General features: G+C 36.3%; 1 protein-coding gene across 1 annotated transcript; it reads right to left on the bottom strand.

Annotated features, from left to right (window-relative positions):
- Positions 1-1,384: 1,384 nt before the first annotated feature.
- On the bottom strand, positions 1,385-11,050 carry LOC123311789 (laminin subunit alpha-2). The gene is made up of 6 exons (XM_044895879.1): positions 10,861-11,050; positions 10,206-10,416; positions 9,859-9,923; positions 9,373-9,799; positions 8,138-8,496; positions 1,385-1,930 (listed from the first exon to the last, which is right to left on the bottom strand). Exons 1-6 carry the CDS (start codon positions 10,905-10,907, stop codon positions 1,459-1,461), a joined length of 1,581 nt encoding a protein of 526 aa, XP_044751814.1. The 5' UTR covers positions 10,908-11,050; the 3' UTR covers positions 1,385-1,458.

Below are 11,050 nucleotides of genomic sequence, written 5' to 3'. Positions count from 1 at the left end.
GTTCCCTTGTGTCTAGGGTGTTAGCGACGCACAATGATAGGCAGAATCAACGTTTACAACTTTTATTTGTCGATTCGAAAAAGGGGAACACAACTAGCACTATTACAAAATTCAGTGACTCGAAATCGGTGAGATTTACAGGGCAAAGACTAACGGAATAACACTGGATCCGATCTCAACGGTATACGGGGGTTAACGGAGTTGTTCGCCAGCCAGAACCTGAGACGTACACTTGACGGACAGATATTGGACTTCAGCCGGGTTAGGGGATAAAAGACAGCACAGAAATACGACGGCTCACCTTCAGGCTCGTTCGGCACTCCCCGGGCGTCCTCACCAGCAGAATGCCTCCCTAACCGTAAAGGTGAACACCGGAACGGGGTAAAAAGACGGGAACTGGGGAAAGGGTGCGTCACCCCAAAGTGTCCTCGGTACCCCCTGGGCGTCCGCACCTGCAGGGTACTTTAATGACAGTAGGGGTGAACTAGATAAGACGGGAAATTTCGGGAAAGGGTGAGCCACCCCAAAGTGTCCTCGGTACCCCCTGGGCGTCCGCACCTGCAGGGTACTTTAATGACAGTAGGGGCGGAACTCAGACTCGGGTATGAGAGACGGAAAACTGAAGTTCCAATATTAAAAAAAAATATAACGGCGTGTCGTCTTACCTCTGGTTCTTCGGCCACTTACACTCAAAACTCGAAATCCCTCGAATGTACGATAATTATGGTGAGAAAACAAAACTAAAAAAATTTATTCTGAACGGCCAAAAAGAAACTGATCCCAAAACTCAAAAGAAAAAAAAGAAACTTATGTTAGAACTCAACGGCGTAGAGTGAAAATCGGAAGTCCGGCGAAAATCGTAATAACACACTGAAAATAATTCGTAAGTGAAGTGGCCTGCGGGGGAACATTTGATTTTATACCCACAGGGGGGGTGCGGAAATCAGATGTGCCCGACAGTCGAAATTCGGTAATTTTGCGTCGATGAGAACGTCTTAATTTCGACTTATCTGTGCTAGCGAACAAAAAAACTCGGTTATCTTCCAATTCAGGATGTTTTATACGGTGCGACATCGTTTTTAGGAAATAAAAACGGAATAAAAACGGTGCGGTATGTTTACAATTCCGAACGATGTCGGAATCCTGAATTGGAAATTCGAAAAGATTTCTCGGAAATTAATTCGAAACAAAATTATTTAAAAAGGAAAACTAAAATAATTATTCTAAAATGAGGGAATAGGTTGGAAAACCCATTTTCTCATTACAAAGCATTACGGTTAAGTATGCAATGATATTTCCAAAGGATATTTGTATTTACTTCAAAATTCGGGGAAAAACACTGGATATTTTGGGGACAGGTGATTTTTCAATCAAAACTTCAACATGATAATATAAATCTATTATAAAATAAATAGAAAAAAATAACCTTTGATGAGTATATATCGGCATCAACGAAATCTAATTCGCAAAACTGTCATAAATTTCGTCTCTGGAGTTGGTAATATCATTTTCGAAGCTATCTATGAATTCCCCATTATCTATTGCACGTAGAGTAGCTAAAAGTTTCGCTTTAGGATCTTCTCTCAATTTCACATTCCTGTTTCTATCCGAATCTTTCGATTTATGGTGTTTAGAATTTTTTTCTTCTTTGTCTGGTTTCAATAATTTCTTCAGTTCAGCTGCGTCTATAGAAAATATGCTATTTCTTTTCAGTTGATCATCTAAAGCTTTAATTTCATCCACTGCATCTTTTATGGTTTCTGTGTCGTTTCTCGACTGATCCAAACTTTCTTGATGATCTTCAACTACTTTACTGCAATTCTTGACCGTGTTCATAACCTGATTACAATAATCCCCCAAGGTTCTGTCGAATTGTGATAAACCATTTTCTCTGGATCTTTGAATTATTGAGTCAATGTTGTTGCTCAAACTGAAACAAAAATTCGTTACTAGACTACATACCGTATTTATGCATGTATACAGGGTTTATCTTTGACTTGTGTATATTTTAACGGAGGATTGCCGAGGTCGAAAAAAAAACACGTTTTTTAACTTTTTTTTCTTCAATTTGGCTTGGTTGAGAACATTCGTTCATTCATTGTTGTATCCAGTTACCGACAGATAATTTCTTAGGTTTAATTGCGACTGTGTGCCCTCCTGTACAGTGACTATATATAGGGGGTATAAAGTCACTGTACCCTCCTGTGACTGAAGAGAACCAACCGGGACCTACTGATCCTTCCATACTCCGGGCATGGATAGTCACCAACTAGATCTAGCCGCCGCTGTATCCTTCTCGAGTCTCCATTTCAACTGTGTACCAAAGACATCCACTGTGACCTGTCTAACGCTAGTTGTTTCCAGTTATGTTTGGCATTAACTGATTTTAGGGGTTGATGTAGTATATCCTTAAACCGCTTATACTGGTCTCCTGGTTTCCGGGCTCCCTCTGTGAATTCGCCATACGGAGCTATTTTGGGTAGTCTTGTGTCTTGCATCCTCAGAATGTGGCCGCTCCATCTGAGTCGTGTTATCGTTAATTGAGTCTCAATTGTTGTACAACTCGCGCGTTGCAAGACTTCTGCATTCGAAACTTTGTGGAACCATATCTGATGTGCATTATTTGTCTTAGATGACGTTATTGCGTTTGTTCAAGCTGTTTAATATGTCGCCTGTAGGGCGTCCAGTTTTCGCTTCCGTAAAGTAGCGTTGGGAGAACCACTGCTTTGTAAACAGCTCTCTTGGTCTTCAGTCTTCTGTTCTTTAGCTTCCAGAATGCTCGTGATGCCGAATTGATACGGTTGAGAACATACAGGCTACCGAAAAACCATAAAAAATTTAATTTTCAGTAATTTTATCGAATGGAATGATTTCCGGAATTCTCCGAACACAAAATCCTACATTCCGCATCTTCCAGTTTCTTCATTATGAGCATTTCATACCATTTTAGAAAACAAAATTATAAATAATAAAAAATATGTGAAATTCGAAAAATTTCCAACAGGTCACGGACGTTGCAATAGTATGCGTTTCGCTGGAATTTAGTTGAAATCCCTAGATGAGAATGCGGGGTTGAGAATGCCATTTATAAATTTCAGGATGGTTTTAGGGCTATACGTGCAGTATCCGAATCTTTTCTAAATCGGGTTGTGAATTTAAGGTCAATCTGACATATAGAACTTTATCATTTTACATTTTTCTGCTTTTATTTTTTTTCGGATGAAATTTTCCCTCTATTATCAAATATTTCAGCTTATTTCATAATTAATTTTATTTCTCACAATCCACTTCACTCACGGGGAGAAACGATTTTTTACTGGGATTTTTCCCTAAACTGGTGTATCATACGCCAAATTGTACGGTTCCCCGTCACACTAACCTCTGCTAAGACTGTATCTCATACACATGCTATAATTATTATTGTTTGATTTTAAAATTGTTATGCTCTTTAAAAAAAAATGTATATCTATACTCCATTCACATTTATTTTAGCAGTCGGTTGGCCATGAAATAATTTTCTCAAGTTTTTATTACTAGAACGGAGTAAGCAGGGCCGTCGCTATAGGGGGGGGAGCGTCCCCCCCCGGAGCACATTCGAAAGGGCGCCAAACAGACCGCGCAGGCGCGAAATCATAACAAACTGCGTGCCCCGCCATCAATAGACCGCGCAGGCGCGAAATCATAACAAACTGCGTGCCCCGCCATCTAGTCGATTCATGGGAACTACAGTGGCGGCATTGTAAAGTCTCGTTGTCAGAGCGGTCAGCGGTGTGAACACATGAGTTTAACCATTTAAAAGCATTTTATCGTATTATGGATCCCTGCCAAAAAAAGCTCAAACCGTCTGGAGCGGAATTCAGAAAAAGGGCGCAGAAAAGGAAAATTGAGACGGAAAAAGCAGCAAATGTGATGGATACATGGCTGAAAGCAAGTTGTTCGAAAGAAGTGGGGAATATTCTTGAAGAGAGCGAAAAAGGTAAATTTTGCTGATTACTAACACAAAGTTTTCGAGCTTATTCTAGCTTTGAATATGGAAACAATGAAATTCGTTAATTTTCATTTTTATATTTTGAAATATTCTCATCATATTCGAAGCTTGAAGTACCTATAAGTAATTTTTGTCGTATATACATAGACTCTTTTCGCCCTCGATCTTTCGAGACATGTGAACCTTTGAGAAAAAATAACGCAAAATCAAATTCACCAGATTATTTCAAGGCTTTCTTTTTTAGATGATAGCCATGAAATCGAAATGGAACAAACAACTAGTAATACTGAGAACATTCCCGGCGAAACCAGAAATTCTGAAATTTGCGATTCACTCACGCTGAGTATGTCGCGGGAAAAACAATGTTTCAATGTATTCAGTTCATCTGAAGAAATATCGTGGACGGCATTCTCCTCAAAACTTTTACAGATCATTGATGACTGTAAGAGTTTCGAAAAATACGAAAAGATAATAAAAGATTCCAAAGGAGAAGAATTTTCAATTATCATTGAGACCGTATCTTATTTGAAAATGATGAAAAATGATTTTGAAAATTGCATATCTGTCGGCGAGTCAATGATTAAACAGTTTGAAATTCAGGAACCATGTACAATTAAATCTTGTGAAGATGAAGGAAGCCGTTTAGTTTCTCATGATCCTGGGCTAAGAACTAAATCGCTATCAGAATCTCAAAAAAAATACTTGATTACTTTGGGACCTCATCAACCCAAATTATCAGTATTTCCGAGTGATGGTAAAAACAGATTCAATTCATCGTGGTACAGAGAGTATAATTTTCTGGAATACAGCACCGTTAAAGACAGAGCATACTGCTTCGTTTGCTGTTTATTTCCACCAAATAAGTCTCATAATGCAGAAGATAATTGGTTTAATGAAGGAGTTAAGGCTTGGGGAAAAATGAAAAGTAGTGGCAAGAACAAACTCGGGAAACTTCCAAGCCATTTTTCTTCGCAACACCACATCGCAGCAGTACAAAACTACTGCAATTTTGTGAATAGTACTCATCATATTGATATCATTCTGGATAAAAATGCCGAATTGAGACAAATTGAACAAAAAAAAATATTACAGTACAATAGAAAAATCATTTCCATGCTTCTGGATATATCTTCAACACTATGTCGTCAAGGCTTAGGATTTCGAGGAGATGCGCAAGATGATGTAGAAACGGGAAATTTTTATGAATTCGTCCACTTATTAGCTCGTCACAATCCCTTGCTTCAACAGTGGTTAGATAATGCTACTATGCGACCCTACCATATTACATACCTAAGCCCTACATCACAGAATGAATTCATAAGTCTGTTAGGAGGAAGTTTAAGAAAACATATCGTATCGGAGATCAATAATAGCTCTTTCTACACCATTATGGTTGATGCAACACCAGACCACTCTCACAAAGAAATGATTTCAATTGTTGTGAGATTAGTTGATGAGCATTCCAAACCAAATGAACGCCTGTTAGAAGTTATGGAGCCTACTGGAAAAACGGGAATGGATATTGCAAGTGACATCGTTAATTGTTTAAACAAATATGAGATCAATTTGTCGAAGCTCACATTTCAGTCCTATGATTTCGCTGCAGCAATGTCGGGTAAACATAAAGGTGTTCAACAAAAATTGTGTGAATTGATCGGACACAAAGTTCCGTATATTCCTTGTCAGGATCATAGAGTGAATACAGCAGTAGAGCACTGTAGTAATGCTAGCTTTCTGGTAAGAGAATTTTTCAATTATTTGGAGGAGTTGTATACGTTTTTCACTTTGAGTACTAAAAGACACCAGATGCTCGAAAAAAAAATAGATAAAATTGAAAACTCTTTGAAACTCAGAAATTTGTCTAGAACACGCTGGGTTGCTAGAGCCGAAAGCATAAAGGCCGTCAATATTTCCTACGAAGAGATAGTTCAACTCCTCCAAGAAATTGCCGAAAATACTGACTTTGACAGCACCTCTAGAACAAAAAGTTCAGGATTGAGAAAGAAAATTTTGAATTTTGACTTCATTGTAACCCTTTATTTCATGAAAAATGTGATGTTCAAACTAAAAAATTTGATTGAATCTATCGAGACTCCCGAAATAAATGTGATCGATTGCAATAATATATTAGAATTACACATTCAAATTTTGAAAACAATGAATGAAAATAGCTCATCTATCGATGATTTGATCGCCAGCGCAAAGCAGTTTTCTGAAAAATTCGACATCAATGTTGAAGAAGACTTTAAAAAATTTCATCGTCGTCGATTAGGACCCCAAAAATTCGATAGCAGAAATGAAAATGAGACAATTTTAGGTTTATATACATTTTATAGAAAAGAGTTCAAACAAGTATTAGACACGCTCATTAATAATTTATCATTGAACGTGAAATCAGTAATAGAAACGTTAGATCCAATATTTAAAGTTTTCCATTTTCCGCTGAAATCACAAAATTTGAAACTGGAGTACTTAGAAGCATTGATCAATATGATTCCGCCAAAGCTAGATAGGCCAGACCCACAAGCATTACTTACCGAACTCATGATTTTATTTTCTGATTGCGAATCATGTAAATCATTAACTGAAGTAGCTGGTGTATTGGCAACGAAATATAAAATGTTAAAACTGGCCGATTACATTTTAAGATTTGCCGTAACCGCTGGTTATGGTACCAGTACTAACGAGAGAACGTTTAGTCAACTTAAGTTAGTAAAAAATGTTCTCAGAACAACAATGTCTGATCAGCGTCTGAACGATTTGCTTCTACTGAAATGCGAAAAAAAAATCGCAGCAACTCTTTCTCTTGAGTCAATAGTGACTTCTTGGAGCCTATTAAAAGAACGAAGAATTAAAGTGTGATTTGAATAGCAATATTTATGAGAATATTTTCTTGTTTCTTAGATTAGTTTAATTAATCACAGATTTATTATTACACTTGTTACTTAAAATATACTTAAAATATTTGTGAGGTATTTTCATTTATACTCATGTCCATTCATAATTATTTCTTTAAAAAACTGTGTAGCTACATATTTGTATTACCTATTATAATACACCTTTTCCGTGTTCTTGTTTTTTTCGATATCCTGTGAATTTTTTTTAAAGAGGGGCGCCAAAATTCGAATTCCCCCCCCCTCGGAAAAGCTCTTCGCTACGGCCCTGGGAGTAAGGTTGGCACTCATGAAATGTCCGTAATGTCTTAACGCCGTTGCCACAACTAATATCAATTTTTATCACGAAAATGCCGAAAGTGATTGAAAAAAGAGACAGGGTTTCAGGAAGTGCTATTTAAAATTCAGGTCGGCTCATTCAAATAGTTATACCCTGATATTCTAAAATAGCGAACATATTCGATGTAAGAGAATTTTTATAATGTTTCAACTGAATCTAAACGACTTATAATTCAGCTGAATATTTCCACAATCAGAAAGATTGTGAATGAAGAGGATGACAAAGAATTCCCTTCTATTGGGATACCCAAAAAAGTGGTGGCATTCGAGAATTTTATGTTTGTTTGAGTGAATTAATGCGAAAAGTCGTAGAATAAGTTCCCAAAAATTGATTTTTCTATTTTTCATTTGACTTGTCCTATACATTGTAAATGTCTTACTAATAAATACCTAATTATTATTATTATATCAATGTATTAAGATGAACAGCCACAAATACGCGCCAGTCCTTGTTTATTCATGTGAAATTTTTGTTCAGAGGTGAAGTTCATCTTGACTTGAAACTTCCTTTAATTCGGAACGGGCAACATAGCGTTGATTTAACACCCAAAAATGTTTTTACAAGCTTCATAACCCCACATTTTCGTACTATACAGAGTGAAATGTGTCAAATTTCCATGGCCAACCGAGTGCTAAAATAAAAGTGAATGGAGTATACGTACGAAACTGCCAGACGAAAAGTTCTGAAATAAAAATTCATTAATATAGTCAGAATCCGGTCGATAGCATTGTAGTTCTAGGCATATGAATTTTTTTTCTCAATATTTAAAAATACCGATCCAATTGTACTAGATATTCTATCTTGGAAACTATCCGCTAGATCTAGCTCAAATTTTGCACTAATCTCGGAAACCTTATTCTACAGTAACTCAATGCTAATAAAGAAGATATTTACTAAATTGTTATCGCACAATACCTCTCTAATTTTTGCGAAGAATTCGGCCTAATACCACATTTCGGCCTCTCAACATCCGTGTGCAATTTCCCAGATTCGTATGTCACCCGCTTTTCCGTTGATAATCTGTTCTTAATAGTTTCTGTTGGTGAAATGAGCTCTCCGTTTGTGTCAAGTAGATATGTTTCCTCCGATCTGACATTTGTTGGTAAGACTTTCAATTTTTCAACAATACCATTCGGTAATTCCTTGATGAGCGATTCATCGCTACGCCTGTCGGTCAATGGAATGTTCAGCTTATCATCTATGGTGATCAACGATTTACTGTCACGTTCAGGTAACTTTTTACGTAATGGAAGTTTGTCTTCCTTCTTATTGGCCTGTAAAAAAAATATAATTTCTTCAGTTGGGTAAATAACTTTGCAACTGGATCATAGACTATTGGTAAGTTAATCTATGAACTAGATAACCCGAATAAAAGGATGCAAATCATACAGTAGTCACAGTCATCAAAAGTAGACTGTAGGTAGCTGTGCAGTAGTTAATCTTCGTCGAAAATCTTTGAATTCAGATTAAAGAGTTCAAGCACAGCAACCTAAAGTAAACGGCTGTGGTTTAAGTATTGATTATTATACAGTGTACGTTACGTACAATAAAATCATACAAAAACTTATAAACTACCAAATTGCCGATGCCCAGAATGGAGTTCTGTCGATTGCGCAGGACCTTCCACTTCATCGCCCTTGCAATCAGCTTTGAACTAAATTGCACCTCGTTTCTATATCTTCTTAGTCCCAGCACTGCAGTGAAGATCATTTAGGATCGATTATAATTCATGATTCACAGGTTTAAAATATGAGATTCCTCTAATACACAACGAATAATACTATGTTCGCTGATATTATTGAATTTTTTGTTCGCTTTGAATCGGTGATAACAGAACCAGTTCAAATTTGCGCCGCGAACAAAACTTTCATATTACTTTAGTTTTGAAGTACAGTAAGTTAGGCTGAACGTAAACGATAAGTAAGAATGTAAGTATGTGTAGATCCCATCCATTCATTATGATCCACACATTTTCAGCAAATTATCGCACTTGTTTCTCTAGATACTGTCTAGATATAAAGTTTAGCTGAAATGCTCCTTATATTTAGTATTTTTGAGATTGCAAACAAAAATATTTTACTACTTGAGCTGCATGACCTTACTTCTTATCTTAACCTTTTATCAAGAAATTGAATATGATTTTCACTTACATTCACATTATTCACATCTACCAGCCCTGTCAATCTCTCGATTTCTGCTAAAGCTTGCATTAGGTTTTTTTGGCACTCCCTGTGTTTCACATTTTCCACCAACAGTCTTTGTTTGGAAGATTTTCCTTCCAACAACAATTTTCTATTCAATGTGCTTATTTGATTGTCAGCGGATTCTAACTTCTGCTTCAAGTCATCTACCTGATCACTCAGTTTTTGCCTCTCGCCTAAATGTTTATTTCTGTTTAATTTTTCCAAATGTTCCAGTTGCTTTTTCACGTTTAAAAGTTCGTCGTCCCTCGCCTTGACTAAATCCGTCAAATCTTTGACAGCTTTCCGAAGAGATTTGTTCTTTTCCGTTAAGACCCGAATTTCTTCGCTATGAGATCTTAACAGACGTGGTAGATCTGCATTCGTGCCCTCATACCTGCAAAAATACGCTCAGAGTAAGTGAATTACTTTCATTGATTATTCAAAAGAACTCACTTAGCTAAAGCTTTTTCTTGTCTTTGATTAAGTGTTTTGAGGGTGAGATTTTCACGTTGCATTTCCTGTAAGGAATAACTAGGATGAAGTATCTATTGATATCTTGCTTTGTATTGTAATGAATCAATCTTTCAACTGACTTTTTTCAAACCTACTCGATCACGAACTCAACCAACATTTAACGGATAATGCGAGGGGTAAAGATCAAAAAAGGCTTCTAGAAAGATGAGAATAGTATTACATGAAATCAGAATATTTATTACGAATTGTTAATAATAGACCAATATTGAAGGAGTTTTCGCAGATATCACAAATCGAACATTGACAAATCGGTGAACTGTACTTACATTCAAGTGGTAATTGGCATCGTTCAATTGGCTCTGCAAACTTCTCAGTTTCAACAATTTTGCGGATAAAACTCTTTGTCTCACGTTGCTATTCTTGCTGCTTGTATGGGAGAATGTTGCTCTTACACTAGCCGCTAAAGGATGAATAGGTTTTCTTTTTTGCAGGAAACACCCAGAATTAGAGGAGCAAACAGTGTCGCAACTTTTACTTCTGAAAATTTTAATTGATGGAAAATGCCTACTTTGAAACATTGTAGATACAACGTATCCACATATGATAAAAAAATTTATAAAATATACCAACCTCCAAATGATACAAATTATCCCAGTGAATAAACTTTAAGTCGGTAAAACGAAAATATGATATGAATGATACTGAATAGATAATGATTCAATACAATTTTCATCAGCCTGCAGTAAAGCGAATAAATTAAAGACCAGTGAAAAGAGTGTATCTTCATTCTTCAGAACAGAATGGAAATATCAATTCTGAATTAAATTCATCATATTTCTTGAATCTAAGTAATTCAACTTGTTAGTCGAGTTATTTTGCATAATACTCATCAAGGGAAAGTCATGGAATTGTCAGGAATACTTCAAAACTTTTAATGATATCGAAATGAATTATCGTGCAATGAATTAGGAACAAACTCACCTTTGATCAGGAGATTTATTTACAGAAATGGAACTACAACTTGTCATATTGAAATAATAATTCTAATTTAATGAGGTAGAAAACTATAAAAATATTCGTTATTCTTTTTCAAAGCGGCAATACAGGGACATCATTGTTTGTATACTTATATCCGTTGCTATGGTAACTTGAATAAAATTATGATTGACGT

Source organism: Coccinella septempunctata, chromosome 4 (assembly GCF_907165205.1).
Source record: "Coccinella septempunctata chromosome 4, icCocSept1.1, whole genome shotgun sequence".
In the NCBI taxonomy this organism is placed as follows: Eukaryota; Metazoa; Arthropoda; class Insecta; order Coleoptera; family Coccinellidae; genus Coccinella; species Coccinella septempunctata.
Note: the sequence above shows the minus strand (reverse complement) of the source record. Positions and strands in the feature narration are given on the sequence as shown.

Bases quoted from the DNA above. Each gene is read 5' to 3' on its own strand.
- LOC123311789 (XM_044895879.1), bottom strand. From the start codon at position 10,907: ATGACAAGTTGTAGTTCCATTTCTGTAAATAAATCTCCTGATCAAAG. The intron at 10,417-10,860 runs GTGAGTTTGTTC...TAAAATTTTCAG, and splicing joins AATAAATCTCCTGATCAAAG to AAGTAAAAGTTGCGACACTG. The intron at 1,931-8,137 runs GTATTGTGCGAT...TTTTTGTTTCAG, and splicing joins TCTTCGCAAAAATTAGAGAG to TTTGAGCAACAACATTGACT.